This window comes from Engraulis encrasicolus, chromosome 20 (assembly GCF_034702125.1).
Source record: "Engraulis encrasicolus isolate BLACKSEA-1 chromosome 20, IST_EnEncr_1.0, whole genome shotgun sequence".
Classification (NCBI taxonomy): Eukaryota; Metazoa; Chordata; class Actinopteri; order Clupeiformes; family Engraulidae; genus Engraulis; species Engraulis encrasicolus.
In genome coordinates, this window is record NC_085876.1 from 39,311,131 (window position 1) to 39,336,842 (window position 25,712).

The window sequence follows — 25,712 nt, forward strand, 5'->3', positions numbered from 1 at the left end:
TTTGATGTTGCCTTAGAAGGTGTAAGTAGTACGGTTGTGTTGTGAGTGGGAATTCCTCAGAGACCTGTTCAATTGATTTTGTTCTTCTTTGTTGTGGTGTAGTGGAGAGTTGAGGCGATTCATTCATTCTGATCATCCGTCTCCTATTGTCTTACAGAAAGAAGATCCGGCGGAGAGCCTGGTAACTCTTTAGTTTGATAGTGTCTTTGCCCAGTGTGTAGCAAATACATTGCTCTTGAACCTGAACCCTTGACCCCTTGCCCTTTGTTTCAGTTCTAGTTTTCCTCCTCTCTCTCTCTCTCTGTCTCTCTGTCTCTCTCTCTCTCTCTCTCTCTCTCTCTCTCTCTCTGTCTCTCTGTCTCTCTCTCTCTCTCTCTCTCTCTCTCTCTCTCTCTCTCTCTCTCGCTCTCTCTCTCTCCCCTCATCCTTTCCTAGTGTAGCTCAATCCCCTAGTGAGTGTTGCTGATCTGCTATAAAGCTGTCTGTACTTGTGTCCTGTCTGTGGCTGTATCTGAGGGGCCCTGTCTGTGGCTGTCAGTGCTGTAGTGTAGTTGGGTCCTGTCTGTCTATGGATGTCTGTAGTCCGGTCCTGTTCTAGGCACATTCAGACAGACAGAGAACTGTGCCGGTGGCCGTTCCATTCAGGCACATATAATCTTGAACCGGATGGCGTGTTCACGTCACAATTCTGCGCGTGCATGAACCGTAAAGTTGGTATGCGATATATGACAACAACGTGAACATCAGAGCCCGGTATGAATGCGGGAGGTTCGCAGGTAGGCCCTTTAGTTCCAAGCATAGTAACTGGTACGGTAACTGGCACGGTAACTGGCACCGTCACCGTTCTGGTCGGCCTGAACACAGGCCCTGTGTGAAGCTTCCTGTAGATGTCTGTAGTCTGCCCATGCCTGTGGCTGTCTGTAGTCAGGCCCTGTCTGTGATTTTCTGTTGTCACTCATGGCCCCGTCTGTGAAGGTCTGTCAGGGTGCCCTGCCAGGGTGATTCAGAGTCAGACACCAACGTTTCGGTTCAGATACTGTTCCTGAGTGCTCAGACTTGTAGTGTGAACACGCCAGCCCTTTGGAGATTTGGTACAGGAAGGGGCACCATCTCTTTCGGCCTGAACGTGCCCAGAAAGACACAGAAAGACACACACACACATGCACACACATACTCAAACGGTTATGCAAAGCCTGATAAACTCCATTGTCGTTTACAATGTTGTACTTTGTTTTTGTGGTACACATTAAATATTTTTTATAGAAGAATCATATATTATCTTTGCACACAGGTGTTTTAAATTACATTGGTTATTGTCATGTAACACACATGTAGCACAAAATAGCAATGGTAAAATACAGCACATTTCACTAGTTGATGCATTGTCCCAGGTGGCGCTTTTTGTCATTTGATAGTTAGCGTATTAATGTATTAATTAGACGGACTACATTTTTAATGGTAAAGGCAGCATCGCCTTCATAACCAATGCATGTCCTTGATGCACACGTAGTGGATTAGAGCGTTTATTGTGAAATAATATCTGGTTGTCCCACTCTAATGGACTTGAGCAAACATTACACTCACGAAATAGCTAGTGAAAATATCAGAGAGAGTGATGCTTCTATAAGTGTGCATGTAAGAATACTCTGTGGCCTGTGGAATGTTACAGAGCCAAGTACTAATACTGACTTTGTCATTAGCAAGGACTTTGACATTATTTGACATTTGACATTATAATTAACGAATGACTTGTGAAATATCAAACCATGATACTACTGTAGGAAATATATTACAGATAATATATAATATAGATTATATATATTATAGACTCATATAATATATATTATATAGATTATATATATTATAGACTCTTAAGGACTATAGAACAGCACAGAGCTTTGGACAGTGAAATTAATATCACAGGATGGCCTGTGAAATGTGGAATGTTAAATAACTGTGGGGGTGCTCAGTATGAAGAATACTGCATGAACACACAGCCACAGCGAGTGGCAAGGACCTCTTTGACATTGAACTATCCATTCCTGAGGTGTTGCTCGGCCCGTGGCAGGTGGCACGGGTGTCCCATGTGTGTTTGTTTTGACTGTGGAGCAGAGCTGAGCATGTGTTGGCAGAATTGGGTTTTCATTCCATTATACCGGTATGTATATGGGGTGGGGGGGCCCTTTCAGGTGGCTTTGTCCTGGTCCTCCTGGCCCACGCTGTCAACGGACCTGGGTGTGGATGTGGATGTGGGGGTTAGCTGGTTAGCTAGTATACAGTAGCCTAGCTGCTGCTGCTGCTGCTACTGCTGCAGTGTTTCTCAAACTTTTCCTGCCATTCCCCCCTTCAGAGGAAGGGTGTCTGTCTGCGCCCCCCTCGAGCAAAATGGTTTCGAAAATACAAATAAGTAGGCTTTCGTAAAGTTTATTAGAGCCTAATATACACATATATGGCCTATGATGTTCTCTAAATATTAGTGACTAAATGAATGAATGTATTATGATTGTAAAGTGACTGTGTTGACTTAATGGCAAAGCAGAAAAGTATTAAAAAACAAAAACCTTCTGACTTCACGCGCCCCCCCTCCAATACCTCCACGCCCCCCTAGGGGGGCTTCTGCCCCACTTTGAGAAACACTGTGCTGCTGCTGCTGCTGCTGCTGTCGGAGTTTACAGCCCAGTGGCAGACGTGGCTCCCTGTCCTCTGGCCAACCCCTGACGCTTTTAGCAAGAGGCAGAAGGAGGGAAAGAAGTGAGAGGAAGAGAGAGAGAGAGAGGAGTAGAAAGAAGAGGGGAGAGCAAAAGAGAGAGTGGGGTAAAGAGAGGGCTAGAGGAAGAGAGAGAGAGAGAGAGGGAGAGAGAGAGAGAGAGAGAGAGAGAGAGAGAGAGAGCACCTACTCTCACTGTCCAATGTCTGCTGTACAGGTGGGCAGGCAATGCACCCCCCCATTCCAACCCCTCACCTCTCCCCTCCACCAACTTCACCTTTCTAACACTTTACTTTACTTTACATTATTTGTTCAGGACATTGCACATTAATGAACATATACATACATGTACATATATGTAAACATACCAGATTGTAGCCCATGGGCTAATTTCCATCTGGTGTCCAATAGGCAGGCTAGATGTTTACAAGCAATAGACTTTAAGATAAAACAGACTGTTAGTAACAAAAGAAATAAAACCCACTACAGAAGCAAAAGGCATGCATGTAAATAAAAGGAAAAGAGAAAAGAAAAAGGTCCCAAAAAATAGGGCCATGTGTTATGTGAGTGTGTGTGTGCGTGTGTGCGTGTACGCTGTGTAGAGGCTCAGACCATCAGTGTGAACATGTTTGTTGGGCTCGAAGCCACTTTTTATACTCCATCTTAAAGGTGGCTATAGAGGGACATTCCCTTATATGCAGAGGAATAGAGTTCCATAATATGCCGCCTTTAGTAGATAATGCATTTTGACTGAAAGAGGTTTTCCTGAAAGGAATCTCTACATCTTTATTGACCACTGCTCGAGTTACTCGTGTTTGACGATATTTTATAAAATCCTGTAAACAAGGTGGCGCCAGGCCATGCAAAGTCTTATAAAGAAGACAGCTATAGGAGAATTTACAGAAATTGTCACAACGCCTGCTGTCAGCCTGTCAGCCTGCCGTGCCCCTGAGCTGTCCTGTGCTGTGCTGCGTGTGCTGTGGCTGCCATGTTGTGAACCTGATCCCCCTGCCTTCTTTTTTGAGCGCCACCGGCACTTGTTAAACATTTAAGATGATGAGAAAACATCGGATGTCCCTCTCTCTCTCTCGCTCCGCTGTGCCTCGAGGGCTTGTCGCTTGTCTAAGAAGCTGTTTAAACGTATATGGATGATTTTGAAAACGCATTGGTTTTGGTCTCACGTAAACAGAGTTTTAGAATGCACATTTCAAAACTCTGGTTTTAAAAATATGCACCTGTGACAAATGGAGGTTTTTTTGTTTGTTTGTTTTTTAAAAAATATATTTTTAGGGGCTTTTATGCCTTTATTTGATAGGATAGTCTGAGTTGGTGACAGGAAGCGAGTGGGACAGAGAGACGGGGTGGGATTGGGAAATGACCCCGGCCGGACTCGAACCGGGGTCCTTGTGGTCATGCAAGCCCAAATGTGGGGGGCTTAGCACGAATGGAGTTTTTATTTTTATACACATGTCGTGTTTAGAATCTACTATACGTAAATGGATAAAAGTATCTGCATTTTCCACATACGTGTAATCAGCACCTAAGAGAGGCAGAGTGAGACGGGAGAAGGCTGGTGCAGGTGGAATTCTTTATTAATTCTCTATATAATTCTTTTTTAAGCTTAAGTTTTGGTCACTGTTTTGGTGCGCTGTAGTCCTCATGTATTAGTGGTCCAGTTGGCCTGTTTGCTGAAAACTTTCCCACAGCCATGTTGTCACTGTCCTGACTAGGAACCTGTATTAGCGCTGCCGCGCCTCTCTTACTTCCTCTCTGTATCCCCCTCTCTCTCCCTCCCTCCCTCCCTCCTTACCTCTATCCCTCCCTCCCGAAGTGCTTCTGCAACACGCCCCCCCCCTCCCCCCCGCCTCTTTCCCTCCCTCTCCCTTTCCCTTTCTCTCCCTCCCCTTTACCCTTCTTCTCCTTCTCTCTCTCACTCTCTCTCTCTCTCTCTCTCTCTTTCTTGCTCTCTCTCTCTCTCCCTCCCTCCCTCCATCCTCCCGTGTTGTCACAGTCTTAATTAGCTCAATTTGATAAGCCTCTTTCCTCCACTGGGTACAGGGAGCTGCTGCTCTTCCTCTTCGCAAGCTCACACAGCCGCCTCTGGAGGGGCTGACTCTCTCTCTCTCCCTCTCTCTCTCTCTCTCTCTCTCTCTCTCTCTCTCTCTCTCTGTCTTCTCAGAGAGAGAGAAAATGAGAGAGAGAGAGAAGCGACAAGAAAGCAAGTCTCCAGTGTAGTGTGTGTCTACCCTCCTCTAAAGCCGCGGTGTCCTCCTGTCTTTGTCTGTAGCTACTGTAAGGGACCTCCATACTAAGGGACAGGACTCTAAATGAACTTTTTGGCTAATTTTACTATCCAAACACCCAGTCACTAATGGGCCAAATCGGCTAGTAAGTTGGTCTTTTTCTACTAGCCAAACTGAAATTTCACCAGCTTTTGGCCAGTTGGCTGGTGTTAATTTAGAGCCCTGGTGCATCCTGCTCCTCCATAAGCTGTCTGTCTCCGTACCTGATTGCTCTACCAGCCTGTCTGTGTACCTGTCTGTCTGCATCTTTCTTGTGCCAGGTGGGCTCAGGCAGAGATGTGTGTGAGGGTGGGCTGTGGCTTCCATACTAAGGGAGCATCATGCTCCTTCATAGCAGCCTGTCTGTCTGCCCGGTTGTCTCTTGTGAAAGGTGGTGACAGAGAGAGAGAGAGAGAGAGAGAGAGAGAGAGAGAGAGAGATGTGAGGGGGGGTTGGGATCACTATTCTACTATAAATGGAGCAACATCCTTCTGTCTGCCTGTCTGTCTGCCTGTCTGTACGTCTGCTTTCCTGTCTGTCTGTACGTCTGCTTTCCTGTCTGTCTGTCTGTACGTCTGTCTGTCTGTCTGTCTGTGGGCTCTGGCAGAGGGCTGTGGCTTCCATACTAAGGGAGCAATCTGCTCCTCCAGAACATGTCTGTCTCCCTGTCCGCCTGCCTTCCTGTCTGTCTTCCTGGCTGTCTGTCTGTCTAGGCCCTCTGTTGTGACAGGTGGTGACTGGTGAGATGAGGTATGAGGGGGGTTGTGGGTAGTGGGTGTGGTGGCTGACTGTCTTTGGAGATACTGTACGTTGGCTGGTAGGGGAGGGAGGCAAGGAGGGAGGGAGGACGTGTGCGTCACGTCAGCTTCCTGGCCCGGCAGTGTGTGAGATGCCAGGACGTGGCCTGGACGTTGTGGAGCTGACGTGGTGCTGCTCTGTGGGATATAGGACAAAGGAAGGCTGCCTGACCCAAGAGGACTCAGTCACTCTTGATCCGATTTTGTGTTTTTTTTGCCCACCTTCTCTCGTTATTTAGACATACTGCTTCTCTATCTGTCTAATATATGTGATATTGCCTACGCAACGTGTTTTACATTTGCTGAAATATCTCAGTAGATAAAAATGAAAGCATTCATATACAGCGTCCGGATACTTTCATATTCAATTTTGGAATTAATTTTAGTTAAAAAGAAAATCCAAACTCTAAAGTCTTTATAGGCTATTAAGATGGAAGATATTGAATCTTTCCTGACTGTGCACTAAACACGCCTGCTACAGACATCTTAATTTCCTGTCTCACCTCCAAACAAGTGCTTTCTCTCTGTCTGCCTCTGCCTCTGCCTCTGTCTCTGTGCCTCTCTCTCTCTCTCTCTCTCTCTCTCTCTCTCTCTCTCTCTCTCTCTCTCTCTCTCATGTGTTCATGATGTCGGGCCACAGGAAACCAAGAGCAGTGATGTGATCTCTGACAAGCTTATCTCCCGCTGCAATCTGATTGGGAAAGGGGCCAGTCTGTCACGGCTTACTGGCCGCGATAGGTTTAAAGTCTCGCATGCTCCCACCTCCTTAGAGCGACGCGAGAACAGGTCTTTAATAAACCAAGTGAACCGGCCAAGGCGGCTGCTGCAACTCCCCGTGCGTCGTTCTGTGTGCCGTGCGAACCAAAAGGGAAAAGGAGGAGGACAACAAATAACGCTGCTTTTTTCCTCTGCCCTCTGTTTTTTTCGGTGCCATGAATCCATGGATTTAGTTTTTGGCTTCTTTTCCGCACTTGGATTATACGTTCCTGGATTACCGGCGTCCGGGCTTAAACAAGGGGGCTGGTTGTTTCACCGCTTCGTTTATTCTCTTGCCACGGCCGTGCTTTGCGTTTTCTGCAGTCTCGCAGTCTTCCCTCACCCCCCCCTCAGCCCTACCCCACCCCCCTCCCTCACCGACCTCCCAACCCCCCCCCCTCCCCTCACTTCTGCTACTGTTACTGTTAGCTTGCAAGGCTTCTCTGTCATTTAATCCAATTTAATCTCGGAGTATCAACTTTTTGTTTTGGGGTAGGGGGCCCAGAGGGGTGTTACTGTAAGCAAGCAAGCAAGCAAGCGTGGGGTATTAGACTCCCATCTGGTTTTCTAATTTTCTCCCCCTTGTCTGACCATCGCTACTTAAACCCAACACCAACTGCACCCAACCAGGCAACCCACCAACCAGGCACCTGGCAGTGGCCACCGTGGCATGAGAGGAACTCCCTGCCGGTGTCGGGGGGTGTAGCTCGGTGGAAGTGGCGGCGGCTGTGGAAGTGGCAACGGAGGGCTTGTGACAACAAGGGCTTGTGTTGTGGTGTTGTTGTTGTCGGGGCAAACCAAGCGGGAAGCGGGAGCATTGTTTGCGTTGGCATTGGAGTTGGAGTTGGCATTGCCCAGGCTGGAGGAGTGTGCCGGGAACAGTCAGCAGCAGTAGCCACTGCCATCCTCAACTGCCCCGGGACCGGGCATCACCTCAAGGGGAGCAGCAGCCCTAGCAGCAGCAGCAGCAGCTAGCAGCTAGCCGGCCGGTGGTGGTGATGTGTGGACCATGTAGGGCAGAGTGTTTGAGCAGGCTTACAAGCATAAAGGTAAGCTCATTATTCCCAAGCAGCAACTCCCCTCTCGCTCTCTCTCTCTTCACGGCTAGCTTGCGATGTTGCAAGGCAAGCGCAGGTTGTGTAGGACAGCGTTTCCCAACCAGGGGTACGTGTACCACAAGGGGTACGCGAGCACACTGTACTTGGAAAAATGTAATTTTAGCAAATGTATGTAGCATAGTCACATTGGGATAGAGAAATCAATGTAGAACTTTAGTTAGAGAGTACTTATGGCACAACGAAATGGCTTAGGGGGTCCCCAAGACAAAAAAGGTTGGGAAACACTGGTGTAGGAGATGGTCGGAGAGGGAGAGAGAGAGAGAGAGAGAGAGAGAGAGAGAGAGAGGGGGAGAGAGAGAGAGAGGGATAGAAAGAGAGAGAGAGAGATAGAGGGAGAGAGAGGGAGGGAGAGAGAGGTTTTTGGTGGCCACTGTGGTTTTGTCTTACTGTGTTTGGTGCTCTGTCTCCCCTGAGGGGACTTGGCCCAGTCATGTGAGCTGCTGGGTGTGGAAGAGGTGTGTGTGTGTGTGTGTGTGTGTGTGTGTGTGTGTGTGTGTGTGTGTGTGTGTGTGTGTGTGTGTGTGTGTGTGTGTGTGTGTGTGTGTGTGTGTGTGTTTCTGGCATGCATTTGTTTTGTGAGTGTGTGTGTATGTGTGTACGTGTGTGCATTTGACTGGGTGTGTTTGTGTCCATGTATTTGTGTATTTGTGTGTGTGTGTGTGTGTGTGTGTGTGTGTGTGTGTGTGTGTGTGTGTGTGTGTGTGTGTGTGTGTGTGTGTGTGTGTGTGTGTGTGTGTGTGTGTGTGTGTGTTTAGGTGTGTGTATTAGCTGGGGGACGTCGTTGTTGTCCTCCTGGCTGCTTGGCTTGGCTTCTTGGCTAGCTCGGCGCAAATCAGCTTTGCGGAAGTCAGGTTGTGTGTGTGTGTGTGTGTTTATGTGTGTGTGTGTGTGTGTGTGTGTGTGTGTGTGTGTGTGTGTGTGTGTTGTGGCCAGCCAGGGCTTGGGAAAAAGGGGACGGTGCGGTGCGGTGCAAAGGACGGATTAGCGTCAGTATATTTGGCAGCACGAGGGGCGGGTCCTTTCTCCTCAAGGAGCAGGGACAGCAGGAATGGATGGATGGATGCATGGGAAGGAAGGATGGCTACAGTAGATATAATATATAGGTAACGCTTTACTTTACGGTACCGTTAAGTTACCCTATGTAATTACTGTGTACTGGGTAACAACAGGGTAACAGATCAAAGTTACATGGTATCTAATGGGTAAAAAGGGGGTAATTACAAAGTAAATACCATTAATTGAGAAACAACAGGGTAACAGAGAGAAGTTTGATGATAAGATGGTTAGAAAATACGCTGTAGTTTCATAGTAATTCTTGAGATATGTGTATTGCATAGTATTTACATTTGTAATTACCCCCTTTTTACCCGTTAGATACCATGTAAATTCTGTGTGTTACCCTGTTGTTACGTAGAAAGTACACAGTAAATACTGTACCGTAAAGTAAAGCGTTACCAATATATATAATGCTGCAAAATGCTGGAGCCAACTTCCTGTCCAAATAAGAACTGCCCCAACAGGGTCTTGTTTTAAAAGGAAATTAAAAACAGCTTTATTCTCATCTGCCTTTGGTGATAGTTAGTTAATTACACACTATCTATGACACAATCGTTTTTTTTTCTTCTCTTTCCTCTTTTCTTAAAGCGATGGTTCGGAGTAGAATCACCCTAATGCCATTTGAACCGTGACACCCATCCACCTTTACACCCGAAGTGTTTTCTGCCGCAGACTTACATCAACAGAGTTGCCGTGTTATTCGATGTTTATTCCGGTTAGCTTGACTCAAGCGCATATGGATACTGGGCACCGTCTCCAAACTTTCCCCACAAAAATAACATGTCATTACACCAAACTTCTGCAGTAGCACAAATATGGTCTGTACTCACGAAACGAAGCATTTGGAAGTTTGGAAATAGTCCAGGAGTTTAGTATTATCAACACAAGCTGAATAGCTTCTCTGCTGCTAAAGCTGTGCCAACGTTACTTCCGTCATATGAGACAAGCCCGTAAAAGTCTTCAACAAACTTCCAGACGAGAGTGTTAAAAAAGTTTTCACTGAATTGTGATTAAGGCTTATATTTTCAAGGCAATACTTAAAATATATTTCAAATCTTACCTACTATCAATTAGACAAGGATTTTCGTTATCAATACTGATGCTGAATTCACTTTTCATTGTGCATATTATGAGCTTCGTTGAGGACTCTTACATGCTTGTCTTAGATGACGGAAGTAACGTTGGCGCAGCTTTAGCAGCAGAGAAGCTATTCGGCTTGTGTTGATAATAATAAACTCCTGGACTATTTCCAAACTTCCAAATGCTTCGTTTCGTGAGTACAGACCATATTTGTGCTACTGCAGAAGTTTGGTGTCATGACATGTTATTTTTGTGGGGAAAGTTTGGAGACGGTGCCCAGTATCCATATGCGCTTGAGTCAAGCTAACCGGAATAAACATCGAATAACACGGCAACTCTGTTGATGTAAGCCTGCGGCAGAAAACACTTCGGGTGTAAAGGTGGATGGGTGTCACGGTTCAAATGGCATTAGGGTGATTCTACTCCGAACCATCGCTTTAAGCACATTGAATGACATTTATGTATGATAATGTGCTATATAAATATTTTTGATTGATTTGATTGATTGATTGATTGATTGATTGATCTGTAGCAGTAGACTGGCAGGACGCACCCCTAAACCACCATCACCACTTTAGCCTCCACTATCCCACCCATACAAAAACGTTGCTGTCGTTGCTGTATCTCCACTTATATCATTATTTAATCAAAAACATTTTTTAAATCCATATGTTCTAAATAGATAGATTTTATCATTTAAGTTGCGACTAGATCTTTTATAATACATTATATTATCTGGGAGACTTACTGACAATATTCATACAATATTAGTATAGCCATTGAATCACTAGTACGTTTCATAGAATTTCCTTTTTACAGATCCTTTGACCCCAAAGAAACATCTGGATGGCTGGTTAGCTGGACACCAAGGTTCCCTTTCATTCACGATTTGAAGCATTGTCAACTGTTGAATTTTGCAACCAAAAAGTGGATTTCCTGGTTTAAATAGCCAATCCAGAAATCAGAGGTGACAAATTATGTTGAGAATAGGCTTCTGATAGCTCATTTCAACCAGGAAATAATTGTGTTGTTGTTGTTGTTGTTGTTTTTTTCCATTTGCCAAGTCAACAGTTGAAAGCATTTCAAAACTCCTGAACCGTTCCGTGTCCGTTGAGTGTACAACGTACAGCCATTGCTCGGCGGCACTGTCTGGAAAGCATTCAATTAAAAGCTGTGGCAAACGCTGGGCTGGCAGTCATTAGCCATGACTGACTACCTGCTCCATTACACATCAGCACAGCACAGCACAGCACAGGGCAGCGCAAGGCAGGGCAGGGCAGGGCAGGGCAGGGTCGGCTACTGTAGCAGACAGCTCTGTTTCGCATGGTCCGCTCCACTTGCTGCAAGTTGATACGGTACAGCACAGTATACTGCACTGTACAGCAGCACAGTACCTGACCCTTTTCCCCTGGGGTATTTTTTCTTTGACAGTGAAGTTTGGATTTCTGACATTTTGACAGAATTTGAGAGGCTAGGTCGGGCATAGCGTTAGGGAGATTGAACGTAGATGTCAATTTGTGTACCATTTATTTTGTTTGTGTTTGTGTCTGTCCATGTGTCTGTCCATGGTAAATAGTCCCGTACCAAAGGGGAAAGTATTGTATTTCTCACATTCTTACTCAAAATCAGGTCTTTGTCCGTCATAGCATTAGTGAGGCGAATGTTGGATGTCTCTTATGTTATGTATATTTTTTTATTGTTGTATTCTTGCTGCTTGTGTACACAGCAGCTTGTGACTGTCCATATTTGTATCCATACCCATATGTAAAAGATGTATATAAAACTCACAAAACAATGCCTATATGGACTATACAACTGTTATATATTCCTCCTTTTCCTCATGTGCAAGAAAGGCAGATACACGCCGTCCCATACACTGTAAACTGTACAATTCCATTTTACAAAGTACATGGAATGCATGTGAGTGCTTGTATGGTCCGTGCTACGAAAGTGGCTCATTTCTTATATAAGATTTTATAAAGCTTGTATAGGCACGTGAGAAGGGGGATCAAGACACTGATGAAGGCAACAGCTGAAACGTTTGTCTGTAAGAAGAAGAAATTGAGGGCGATCCACCTTTACACCTTCTACGATTATTCAATTGGAGATGCACCACACGGAAGAGCGTGGTGTATTAACTACTATAAAACTAGGCAATGTGAGTGTTTTATAGTATATCTGTTTCATATGGGACCCCATACTTATATTTTCGTGGAATGGATGCTAAACAGCTCCAGGCATAAGGGTCAAAGTATGGCAGGAGAAGGTCATACGAGGTACTTGGGCAAAAGTCCACTGCAAATAAGGTCAGCATCTGTCAACGGACTCTGTCAACAAACTCTCTTTGCAATGGATCACCTCCGTCCTGACTCCTGACAAGTGTCCTTTGAAAGAAAGCATTTTGTCAGCATTTCTTCTTAGTTGTTGTGGGGCTGTTTGATGCATCATCATGTGTTGCCGGACCGCCGATGCTGTTTGGAGGTTAGCTGAGTGTTCTGTGAGGATGATGATGATGATAAGGAGAGACAGAGAAGATTAGAGGTGTACAGGGTTGGCTGCACTCTCACTGTCTAGTCATAGTCTGCCTTTCTCTTCCATATGGAAGGATAATTATGTCGAGAGTGAGTGTACTGTACATCCAACACTTTGCAGTTGCAAGGATGAGAGCCCCACACATAAACCTGACAAAGAGTTTGATGGTTGAACGGTTGTTGATCTGAATAAAATCGCCAGGAGCAGCAGTATGCACATGTCTGCTTTTTTCTCTTGTTCAACATGGATGAAAATAGAAGTGGATGGCAAGGTCGAGGCGATTTAGCAAAAAAAAGGTCAATTATTGGATACTTCTGATGTTTTGTAGATATCATGGGAGACCATGATAGGTAGGTAGCCTACTGTGTTTAGGACTATTGGGACTGAACAAGGCAGCAAAGAACTGAAAATTCATGAAATGTAGCCATGAAATTAAACATTTCGACGCCTTGCTACCGAAGTTATGAAGCTGACTAAAGCACAGAAGATACCGACAAAAGTTAGCTGTTCTCGTGTCTAAATGTATTGTATTGTTGACAACTAGCATTCCTAGCATCATTAGCTAGAAGAGCACACTGTAGAGTGGTGGTTCTCAACCTTTTTCTTAATGGGACCCATTTTTTTTAACCATACAAAACTTGATGACCCCTCCCCCCACACCGACTTGCTGCACTAAGGGTGTTCATGCTCTGTGAATTTGTTAGTATGGACCTTGAATTTTGTGGTTTTGTCGCACATGTGTTTTAAACGATCTGTCATTTATTTTACATATTAATGACAATAAAACCCTTAAAATCAAGAGGGCTTCGCAACCCCCCCATGGATGTTTGGCGACCCTTAGGTTGGGAACGAGTGCTGTCGTAGGGCATAGCAGAGACGTGAAGCCGTCTCCACATCACAGCCACTATTCTGTCCGTCATATTTCTCCTGTGATACCTATCCTATTTCACTCCGTCCCTGTGTACTGTACAGGTCGGGAAATTATTACTGCAGAAAGTTATTGTAGTGTGTAAGCTTATTGTTGTGTTGTGTCGTGTCTGTTGTGCACTGCGGACTCAGGTGGAAACCTCAGGCCAGACAGTAGAGAGCTACAGTTGGGGTTTCAGGTTCAGCCTGTTGATGAGCTCTGCAGTAATTTGGTAGGTGTGAATTTCGGTGTGCTCACCAAGAGATGCCGGTGGTGGTGGTGGTGGTGGCTGGTGGGATACTGTGTATGTAATTGAAGTCGTACTGCAGCTGAGTTGCATCAGAATACTAGCAGCATTCTCTGCCATCATGTGCAGCTTGAAGTGATACTCAAGTAGTTGGGGTTTTCAGTAACACTTGAGAATAATGATCCCTTAAAAAGCTTTATTAACAGTTTATTAATATTTATGAGTTCACTAATTATAAACTAAACGTTTATAACTGTTTGTAAACGAGTAGGAACCAACCTACGGCTGCACAGTAGAGCATGCCACGGGAGTGGAGTAAAAGAAACAAATCCCTTCCCGTCCCGAAAAGAATGTCTCCCAATCCTGCCCACTCCCACTCAAAATCAATCCCACTCCCGTTTCATAGGCTTTTTTAATGAAAAAATAAGCAAGCATTCCCGCTCTCATTCATTTTTATTCCCGCTCCTGCCCGCTCCCATTCATCTTTATTCCCGCTCCTGCCCGCTCCCGTTCATCTTTAAATTTTGACTCCCATCCCGCGGGAATCCCGCAGGACCCGCGGGACCCACGGGAATTCCTGAAAAATGTCATCCTCAACTGCACAGCAGAGTTGACATTGGCTCCTACTGGATGAGTTTTATGTGGTGTTGCCTGCCAGACACTTATATCTAGTGGTGTCATCTACAGCAGTGGTTCCCAACCTATGGGTCGGGACCCAACCTATGGGTCACCAAAGATCCACGGGGGGTCGCGAAGCTCTCTTGATTTTAAGGGGTTTCATTTTAATACCATATATAGCTCATTTTGAATAAATGACAAATGCATAGAAGCAACAAAATGTAAGTGCTACATTAAACATTTATTCTGTTTTTGAACAAAGACGAATTGAGGAATAAAATGATAACTAAAATGAGTTTTCGCAGGAAACAGAGCGTATCACGTGACTCCCTCTCATGTGGGAGCTGGGTCACCAAAGCTTACAATGGTAAAAATATGGGTCCCTGAAGAAAAAGGTTGGGAACCACTGATCTACAGTATTTTCCTCTTGAGAGGGCAAATTTTCAGGACTGCTGCAGCGGTGTTTGCTATGTTAACATGGTCTCATTTGCAAACATTTGTAAAAGTTAAGTTGATGATTAGTTCATTATTCACAAAGTATTTATTAAGCTTTATTAAGCTTATTCTAAAATGTTACTGGGTTTTCTTGCAATCTTAGAATAATGTTGTCCAACACCATTCCAATGGTTCCTCAACTTGTAAAATGGTGAATAGCACTTATGAACTTGCTTTGTCTACCATGTAGTATGAGCATACTAAGCAAGCGTCATGGAGCAGGCTTTCTCTCTATGCTGCGATTCCTATTTCTGTTTAGAGGGAGACGCGGAAAAGTGCTTGTGGAAGTGAAGTGTTGCTTCGCTGCAGACGTTTCTCTCCTGTCCTGTTGAGCAGGTGCCTATTCCTTTGGTACACATGTCAAGCAGGTTTAGCTTAGCCTGGGAAAACCCATGCTGCTTTGCACAATCGTTCTATCTGAAAGACAACATGGATTCTATCCATCAGAAAGGGGTCCAGATCTTGGGCTCCAATCAGAGAGCAGGGAGGTGTTGAAAGGGGATGACTGCAGTTCGTTTGAGTAGATACAACTGACACGATTGGCTATGGGCTACGTATATGCCAAATGATGGACATTGGTAACGCCCAATAAATGGCCATGGCCAATGGTAAATGGTAAAATTTCTCAATGAGAAATTGCATAGGTAGCCTCCAGACGATGTCACTTGTGAGATCGTCTGGTGTTAACCAGGCAAAGGTTAGCGGGCCTCCACGGCATGAGAGCTCCAGGAAAAAAGCATAAAATGTTCATGACATTGACATAATGTTCATGAAACATGCATGACTGCATTACAACACTGCTATGACATTGTTATGTCATACGTATGACGGCGGCATCAAGTCAAGTATCACCAAACTTTTTGTTTTTAAGTCAGGGTTGTAATTTTGGGCTGTATGTGGGAATCCTGTTCTGGACCTGATCTCCTACTGCTTTTAGGCAGCGTGTTGGTCATGGGCTTTGTTTGAAAAAACGTGTGTGTGTGTCTGCGTGCGTGCGTGCGTGTGTGCGTGCGTATGTACGTGCGCGTGTGTGTGTGTGTGAGGATGGGAAGACCCCGGCATCAAGTCAAGTATCACCAAGCTTTTTTTTTTAAATCAGTTTTGGGCTGTATGTGGGAATCTTTTTCTGGACCTGATCTCCTACTGCTTGTAGGCAGCGTGTTGGTCATGGGATTTGTTTGAAAATACTTTGTGCGTGTGTGTGTGTGTGTGTGTGTGTGTGTGTGTGTGTGTGTGTGTGTGTGTGTGTGTGTGTGTGTGTGTGTGTGTGTGTGTGTGTGTGTGTGTGTGTGTGTGTGTGTGTGTGTGTGTGTGTGTGTGTGTGTGTGTGTGTGTGTGAGAGGATGGGATCCACAGTAAATACTGATGCTGCTGACATAACATGTGTTCCTCTAATTGATGGCTATCTGTGTGTACAGGCATACACACCAGGTCCTCAGCTGCATTCCTGTCCTTATTTGTCCTGTGCTGTCTTCTCTCTCTCTCTCTCCCTGTCTGTCTCCCTTGTGTGTGTGTGTGTGTGTGTGTGTGTGTGCGTGTGCGTGTGCGTGTGTGTGTGTGTGATTACTGATTTGTTCATACACTTCATGCACACATTCATGCACACGTGTGTGTATGTGGTGGTGGTGGTGGTGGTCACATGTGCGTGTGTGTGTGGGTGTGTGTGTGTGTGTGTGTGTGTCTGTCTATGTGTGTGCGTGCATGCGTGCACGTGTCTTCCGACCAGCAGATATGGACGGCCACTGGTGGGACCATGCGTCGTGGCACAGTGACGCTCCCCCTATGTCTATGGTGAGGCTCCCCACGCCCTCTCCCACCACACCACTACCTACCTCCATTTAACTCACCTGTGCATGTCTTTTTTTCTTTCTTTCTTTCTGTCTTTCTTTTTTTTTTGTCTCTCTCTTTTTTTCTGTTTTTTTTGTCCCCTCTCCCCCCTATCTCGACCCCCCATAGGCCACAGTCAAAGGGGAAACAGACATACAGGCGAGCCGTACGAGGCGTTTTATTCCGACGGCGACGTCATTCCGCGGTACGGCCAGCCGTACGGCGGTGGCGACGGCGAGCGGCCGCAGAAAGCGGTGCGTTTCGGCGAGCGTTTGCTGGAAGAGGACGCGGAGTGGGGCGAGCCCCAGGTCAAAGACTCGGGGGTGGACACCTGCAGTAGCACCACGCTTAACGAGGAGCATAGCCATAGCGAGAAGGTACCGGTAAAAACCACCAGCAACACCACGACAGCACGACAGCCAGCCGGCCTTGTGTGTCTGATCTCTCTGTGTCCGAGAATGCTGCTCCTCTTCTTCCGCTGTGCTCTGCTCTGTCTTTTGGTGTCTTTTTGTGGACTACTTTTTTTCAACAAGCTGCTCACTTTCCTCTAAATCTGCTTGAAATCCACAACCAGCACCAGCAACACCACCACGGCTTGTGTCTATGTTGTGTCTCCGAGAATGCTGCCCCTCTTCTGCTAAGTTCTGCTCTATCTTTTTTTTGGTCCTTTTTTGTGGCCCTCTCTTTGTTGTGAACTATTTTTCAACAAGCTGCTCTACTTTCTGAATCTGCTTGAAATCCACTTGATACTTTTTTTTCGGCTGCTTACTTCCAGCAAAGCTTGGGTAGCTTCGCTTCTCTTCTCTTCTCTTCTCTTCTCTTCTCTTCTCTTCTCTTCTCTTCTCTTCTCTTCTCTTCTCTTCTCTTCTCTTCTCTTTTCTTCTCTTCTTTTCTTTTCTTCTCTTCTCTTCTCTTCTCCTCTCCTCTCCTCTCCTCCCCTCCCCTCTTCTCTCCTCTCCTCTCTTCTCCTCTCCTCTCCTCTCCTCTCCTCTCCTCTCTTCTCCTCTCTTCTCTTCTCTTCTCTTCTCTTCTCTTCTCTTCTCTTCTCTTCTCTTGCTGAGTCTCTTTGAGTACCTCTGCACATTTTTTGAATGAATGGAGATGAATCTTTTTACTTTCTTTCTTGCTATTCATCCCTCTGCCTCGTCTGATCTGCAGGATCAATAACATTTGTTTTTAAAATGAAAAAGTATAGGCTCAAAACTCAAAACTCAAATCTTGTTTCTTTGAGCGTTCTTCTTTGGCAGCCCTATTCTGCATGCCAGGTTTTCAGGCTTCCTTCTTTTCGCTTTGTCACCTGACCTGATCCGTCTCGGAGGCATGCTGTAGGGGTGGGGTGAAGGTGTGTGTGTGTGTGGGGGGGGGGTGTCTTTCGATTGCATCAGGGCTGTACGCCACTTTGTCTTCTGAACTCCTTTCTCACTGCACTGTCCTCCTCTCTCCTTGGGGGAGATGTCCAGCTTCCTCGCACACTCTTGGCTTCACAGCCTTCGAATCAGAGCTGGGGGTTAGTGTAGTATGGGCGTCGCTCATAGCAGGGTTTTTTGTTTTCTCTATTTCCCCTTTCACTGTCACGGTCCTGCACTTTTCTCTCTCTTTAATGCCTCTGTGCACTTTCCCTCTACCTATTTTCATTTTTTTTTTCTTTTGCTCAACACTCATCATTCATTCAATCAAGTGTAGTGCCCTCTTACCTTCCTCTCTCCCCTCTTATCTTTCTCATTTTCTAGCATGCTGTTGTGTTTTTGTTTCATCTGTAATTGAGTTTCCTCTATTGTGTGCGTCTTGTTCGTGTTTCTCGTCCAATTTACTGGCATCTTTGTTATCAACAGTGATCACGCAAGCATGTAAGCTTTTGGGCCAATTAAGTTTGTCCTTGATGATTGTCAGAAGTTACGCACATGAAGACACACCCTACGTTTACATGGTGATTTTAATTCGCAATGAACTCACTTTAATGCTGAATAAAGCTTAATTCCACTTTGAAAACATCATGTACACACTCTCCGAACCAGAATTAAGTTTATTCGAAATTAAACTTAATTCCGAATAAAGTGGGTGGTTTATTCCTCTTTTAATTCGGAATAAACACCTCTGTTATGTAACCTTTTATTCCGCTTTAAAAACAATTCTCATCGTTCCACGCATGCTCGTTGGGCAGACGATGACGCAAGACCCAGCAAGACACACTTCCTGGGAAAAAAATGGCAGCATTTTAAAAGATCCAGACCATAGGGCCATGTGCTAAGGTTTGACCCAGGCTGCGGTACATATTTTGGGGCTGAAGATGACCAGCTGACCCAGTAGTGCACAGCGGTCCTGGAGGTTGGCGACCACGCCCCCGCACCTTATTTGGCTTGCTCAGCATGTGCGGCCTCTGTTCAATCGAAATGCTCTCTTTTCCCTGGACGTTTATTCGGAATTAAGTGGAAGTGCCATGTAAACACCATGCAAAATAACTTTTAACTATTTAATTCAGAATTGATCATTTGGAATTAAAAACAACATGTAAACTTAGCCAATGATTATTTTGGTCTATTGGGATCTACCATATACCTCCCTTACTTCGAACAGCTGAATTGACCCACTGTCAAACAGCTTGCCTCTGATATGGGTCCATTTTAAAATGACACAATTTACTTCATGTATTAAAATGGTGGTCAATTCTGCATGTCCACTCCTACCATCCTACGATACATACACGTATTTATTTGGTTGTGTTTGCTAAGTACAGGCCTCCATTTTTTATTCCATACCTCAACATAAAAATGGAAGTAGCATTGTATTAAAAGCTTTGTGTAATCACTGTTGCAGCGAAACCACCTGTTAACCCCAGCTGACACCCCCCCACACACACGCACGCATGCACGCACGCACACACTCACGCCCCTGCCCCTGCCCCCCCATCCACTTATTTATTGTGGTGTGTGTTCTTTGTACATTACATTACATTATGGGATGTTGTGTGTGTGTGGTGTGCGTGTGCCACCGAGACCTTGTTATGAAACAAGAGGTGTGTGTGTTGCTTGCTCTGACCTTACAGCACCCGGTGACATGGCAGCCGTCCAAAGATGGCGAGCGCCTAATAGGGCGGATTTTGCTAAACAAGCGGATGAAGGATGGCACGGTGCCCAGGGACACAGGGGCACTGCTGGGCCTGAAGGTAAGAGAACGAGGAGAGAGAGAGAGAGAGAGAGAGAGAGAGAGAGAGAGAGAGAGAGAGAGAGAGAAAGAGAGAGAGAGAGAGAGAGAGAGAATGACACCTCATGCACCCTGATATGACTCCACAATTGTTACGTGTAGAGGTGGCTCAGCTGTTACGGTAATGCTGGGTAGATGCCATTTTGCTGGGAAAAAAGTAACACCACCTCTGTTTTAACAGTAATGTCACACCCAGAGTTCAAGTTTCGTATTTTGTATCTACATTAATGAGTCATGTGAAATGTTCTACCACTTGCATGCCAATCCGAATAGCCCTCATGGAGATGACACCTGCTTTTAAAACAGTTTAGATATAATGGAATGACTGATACTGTATATGCCTTGTGGCTCGTGACTGACATGAAGTGGCCTTGTTATAACCATACAATTAGTTATGTCAAGTAAAGTTGCGTAAGTCTCAGCTATATTACACTGTAAAACCACAAAACACAAGAGTTTCATGTGAAAAGCTAATCTAAGCATTTTTAAATTCAAATTAAGTTAATTTAATTCATACTCACACTGAATTCTCAGCACCCTCAACTTCAATTTGGTAATTTTTGCCAAAGGTCTATGCAATTGTTTTTTTCTCAGTAATGGAAACGGTAATGCTGTGATAAGAGTCGAAGCGTTCTGTAATTTCTCGTTCACATGACTGTCAGAGCACACCTGTAAGTCTAGTGACGGTCAGTCCAACTCAGAGCCATGCTTATCATGCCACAGGTTTTGTATCATTGTGTGCATTCCAATATGCGACCTTGCGTCCTCCTCTTGTGCTTGTGGCCTCAAGTTTTGCTGATGCCCCGCCTCCTTGGAGAAAGCAATTAAGTTTCCCCAGCCTAGCCACAACAATTTTTGGGCGACTGCTCTTCATTCACCATAGATCCAGTTTGCAAAGGAGAAAATGACATTAGAATTGTGCTTGTGCAAGATATTGAAATACAGTATAATGCTGTTGCAACTTGTCAGTGAGGTCAACATGAGGTATTACTTCCTGGTGCGAGGCCACAAGCACAAGTGGAGGACGCAAGGTCGCATATTGGAACGCACCCACTGTATCAGTGGTGAAACCATTGACAGTGCTTTCGAACATTGATCTTAGATGACTCCTCATTTTCATGCTTAACACACGGATGGCTTCGCTGGGGTGCACACATCCTTTTTGCAGGTGCCCAACAATAGTGTCATATGATAGAAAGACATACATGTAGTGTACATAGGTCTGCACACTGCTACTTGCACTTCAAAAATGAACCTTATTTAATTATAAGATGCAGCGTTTCGATTGTGATCAAAGTAAAGAAAGTCTGTTTTCGGAGTGCAATTGGCAGTGTGCAGGCCTACCTCTTCCCTCGGATGCAGGATATAACATGGATGCAGGATAGAACTGTTGAGGTGTTGCTTTGATGTTGATCACAGTCCTCTCTGTGTGTCTTTGACAGGTGGTTGGAGGCAAGATGACAGAGTCTGGTAGACTTTGTGCTTTCATCACTAAGGTGAAGAAAGGGAGTCTAGCAGATACTGTTGGACACCTCCGACCAGGTACGCCCACTGCTTGCATACAGTACTCTCTCCTCTCCTCTCCTCTCCTCTCCTCTGCTCTCATCTCCTCTCTTCTCCTCCCCTCTCCGGTCCTCTCCTCTCCTCTCCTCTCCTCTCCTCTGCTCTCATCTCCTCTCTTCTCCTCCCCTCTCCGGTCCTCTCCTTTCCTCTCCTCTTGCCCTCCGCTCCTCACCTCCCCTCTTTCCCTCCGCTCCTCTCCAGACTATGCTCCTCTCCTCTACTCTCCTCTCTTCTCGCCCTCCACTCCTCTCCTCTTCTCTCATCTTGACCTCCACTGCGCTCCTCTCCTCTTGCCCTCCTCTCCGCTCTTCTCCTCTCCTCTCCTCTGTTGGACCAGGCACGCCCACCTCTCATACTGTACTTTCAAGGCAGGGGTGTCAAACTCGGGCCCGGGTACTAAATCTGGTCCGTGGAGTCATTTTATTTGGGCCACAAGGTCATTTCATATATGTATTACTGTTGGCCCACATACTGTACACCATTAATAGTATTCGAGTATTTAGTGTGTGCATGCAGCTTTTTTTTTTCAACGAATTAAGTTTGGTCTGTGAATTTGAGTGTGACATATCTGTATCAGCGCTTTCGAGTACTGCTGCTGCTGTGTGCTTTATTTTGAGGTTTATTCTTATTCGTTGTCATTTGTTAAAATATTGTATGTTTAGATATCTTTTGTGGTACACATCTTTTAAGTCAACATGCTCACCAACCTTTTAAGGAAAGTTCTGAAATATTAAGTTATTTTTTTAATGTTAGCATTGCCTCTCAGATGAAGCAGGTCAGATGACCAAAATGGTTGCTATTTTCTTGCTTATGGAATGGACAGTGTGGATGTTTCTTGCATTTGAACGGCAGCTTCAATGGGTTAAATCCCACACACCTGTGTGACTAGTACCAAAGTGTGCAAAAGTGCTTTTCTTTAACTTTTACATTGCCTATTCAAAATGTTTTTTTTCCCCCATTTCTCCCAACCCTTTAGGTGATCAGGTTCTGGAGTGGAATGGGCGGGTCCTGCAGGGCGCCACGTTCAAGGAAGTTTACAATATCATCCTAGAGTCCAAGCCAGAGCCGCAGGTGGAGCTGGTTGTTTCTCGACCCATCGGGTAAGACACAAAATAGTTGCCATAAATTTTTTTTTCATTTTTTTGTACATGTTCTTGTTCTTGTGCAGTGTTTTTTTTTTCCTCGCCAAGGAGATTATATTTTCGGTTGCGTTGGTCTGTCTGTCTGTCTGTCTGTTTGTCAGCAGGATAAAGTTATGAACGGATTTTGATGAAATTTTGTGGAGTTGTTGGAAATGGTACAAGGAACAAGTGATCTGGATCACGGTTCCGATTCAGGATATAAAAAAAAACAAAAAAAACAACCTTTCTTCACCATTGCGGGCTTAGGCGAATTTGGACATTCCAGTTTCTAACTCCACAAAAACAATGCAGATAGACTTGGAAAAAAAAGAAGTAACATAGTCAAATGTTCTATCAAACAGCGTCCTTGGCAGAGGTCTACACTCTCTGAGTGCATGTCTAGTTGTATTTGTAAAATGGGCAGATAGGTGGAAGTGGAGGAGGGAGAAAGAAATGGGGAAGGGCGTGCAATCCCATTCGTGGTCATGTGCTGCGTAGCAGTGATGGGTGCGCTCTAGGGCTGTAACGATATTGGATCGAACCGAGAAATCGTGATACTCAAAGTCACAATACTGTATCGTGATGTAAGGAGGCAGTATCGTGATACTCCCTTTCAAAGTTCTGTTATTCTTCAGTCCAGAAAACAACCATATGATTCAATGTGATAATGCTTCCATGCTGAAAATGACGTACATTTCAGAAATCGTGGGGTGTATCGAACCGTAGATAAAAAATCGTGATACGAACCGAATAACTTTTGGTGCGTATGAAAAGGGCCGCAAACGTAAAATGGAGAAAACCTGCACTAAGCTGAGCTGAGCTGAGTCTCGTAATTTATTATACCACCATGTCCATGAGCAGGCGCATTTCGGCCTGTAGCCCCATAACGCACGCCGCTCCACCAGTGGAATGCCGTAATAGTTATTGAAAAGTGACATGTAGCTACCATAGTACCACACTGCTGACATTAGACATGCCATGTATGTGTGTGGTAGGCTGTAGTAGATATGCACTTGAGTATCTCTATGAGGGCCCTTTATGTATGTATGTATGTATAGTATGTATGTATGTATGTATGTATGTGTCTATTGTTGTTTTTGTTTTTTGCCGTCATGTGTATCAGTGTTGTGTGTATGTGGCAGCTATGTATGTCCAAGACAAATTTCCTTCGGGACCATTAAAAGAATCTTGAATCTTGAATCTTGACATGACCTTTAGTAATGCACTATGGCTTGGTCATTGCCATAATACTGGTAACAGCAAATTCCTAACGCTGCATCTGAAGGTTAAACCATCAACATTTCGTCACATTTTTTTCTCCATTTCAAGTTAACAGGTGCTGTCCTGCACCACAGCACTGCCCATGCAATATTCTGCAGATCAGGGGTGAATTTCTCAAAACCAAAGTTGCTTACTACATTAGCTACTTTGTTGTTTTCAATGCATTTTCCCATTGGCAACTACCGAAGTTGCTAACAGGCTAACAACTTCTCTTTTGAGAAACTCACCCCAGTGCAGGACTTGACCGCAACTGTAAATTTAAATTGTGAATTTAAAACAGGGAGAAATCCCCTCAAAGTTTTCACAAACACAGTCCAAATTTAGTGTTGTCAAGATGTTCTTAGTTGTTGGGAGGTGCTGTGTCACGCAGCATAGAGTGACTGTACCATAAACATGCGGTTGAGACCTGGGACATTTTCCTGGACTACCCCATCTCTCTCCCTGGCTACCTCCCTGGACCCCTCTTTTTTTTTACTGGCTTTGGTTTTGAAAAACACAATTGGATCACATTTATGCACATCCCTATTTCGTGATTCGGTTTACATTTGACTGTAATGTTATATGATTCTCAAACCCCAAATATCTTGTTGGATGTTGGTCAGTGGACCAGTAGAAAATTGGTTGCTACTCTGTCAGTCCACTGATAGTAACATAGTCCCCCATAAAATATCATCAAGAGATGTGTGTGATTCATCATAAAATGCTGACAAACTACTTATGTCATCATCATTTGGGGGATGTTGCTGACATAACAATTCTGCTGGCTGCAAAGCATGTCACATTGTACCACATACAGTAGTACCATTCTCCTTTTACCTTTCAGAATTACTGTTTGACTACGGCGAATTTGTGGTAAATTTCGGTCTTATTTGGCGTAATCTGACCAGGCTGTAACAGATAGCCTCCCCAATCTCCTCTACAGTGCTATACAGGGTGAGGGAGAGTGTGTGTGTGTGTGTGTGTGTGTGTGTGTGTGTGTGTGTGTGTGTGTGTGTGTGTGTGTGTGTGTGTGTGTGTGTGTGTGTGTGTGTGTGTGTGTGTGTGTGTGTGTGTGTGTGTGTGTGTTTGTGCACGTAGCCTAGGGGGTAAGAGGGTGGTTACAAGGTATGGGTTGCCCGTGACCTGCATTCAGTCTTCAGTGGAACCCCAGGGAGCTGTAAAATATGGGTGAACCTTGAAGCAGAATGGAGAGAAATAGCTCATCGAGATACATACTGTAGATGAGTAGTGATGTGGTCATAAAAAAGCATCTTTCTTTCTTTCATTCTTGCTTGCTTCCTATCTTTCTTCCTTTTTTCTTTCATTTGTTCTTTTTTCCCTTTCTTCCTTCCTCCCTTCCTTTCTTTCATTCATTCTTTCTTTCTTTCTTTCTTTCTTTCTTTCTTTCTTGCTTCCTATCTTTCTTCCTTTTTTCTTTCATTTGTTCTTTTTTCCCTTTCTTCCTTCCTCCCTTTCTTCTTTCCTCCCTTCCTTTCTTTCATTCATTCATTCTTTCTTTCTTTCTTTCTTTCTTTCTTTCTTTCTTTCTTTCTTTCTTTCTTTCTTTCATCTGGCTCTCCCCCTACCTCCTGCAGACAGCATACATACAGCATCCCAGCCGGGGATGAAAGTTGACGTAGCAGCGTAAATACTTGCTGAGCAGTGTGAAAAGCAGAACCCTCTTTCCTCAGTCGTTTCAGTTGTACCTGTGGTGATACACACCTTCCTATTTGCAATGTGATTCACACACAGAACCCATCAGCCCAAATGGGAGGAATAGAATAGAATAGAATGTAAAATAATACCTTTTTAAATATTCTTTTCTTGGCCTTTTAGCCCAGTCAGGTCTCACACACATTTACAAAAATGGATCAAAAGGGAGCTCATCGGTGTGCGTTTCTTCCTTGCCTTTCCGGGCCTTTTTCTATTTTATTAATTTTACTTAACCTTACTTTATCCAGGAAGTGGTCCCATTGTTGGGTTACAAAAACTCTTCTGCCAGGGAATCCTGGGCAAGAAGGCGGCTTATTTGAAAAATACATTTCTATCTCAATGTGATTTTGTTCCCTGGTTAAATAAAGGGTAAAATAAAAAATAAATAAAATAAAAAAAGTTACGTTACAATAAAATCCTTAGCCTTGTTAT

The 25,712-nt window shown here is 44.7% G+C and overlaps 1 protein-coding gene across 1 annotated transcript in view; it reads left to right on the forward strand.

Annotated features, from left to right (window-relative positions):
* LOC134436616 (regulating synaptic membrane exocytosis protein 2-like) overlaps positions 1–25,712 on the forward strand; it is a 165,722-nt gene that overhangs the window by 35,196 nt on the left and 104,814 nt on the right. The window contains exons 6-9 of the mRNA XM_063185919.1: positions 16,322–16,386; positions 19,466–19,585; positions 21,066–21,165; positions 22,163–22,286. Coding sequence (XP_063041989.1) covers positions 16,322–16,386; positions 19,466–19,585; positions 21,066–21,165; positions 22,163–22,286 — 409 coding nt within the window. The remainder of the gene's footprint in view (positions 1–16,321; positions 16,387–19,465; positions 19,586–21,065; positions 21,166–22,162; positions 22,287–25,712) is intronic.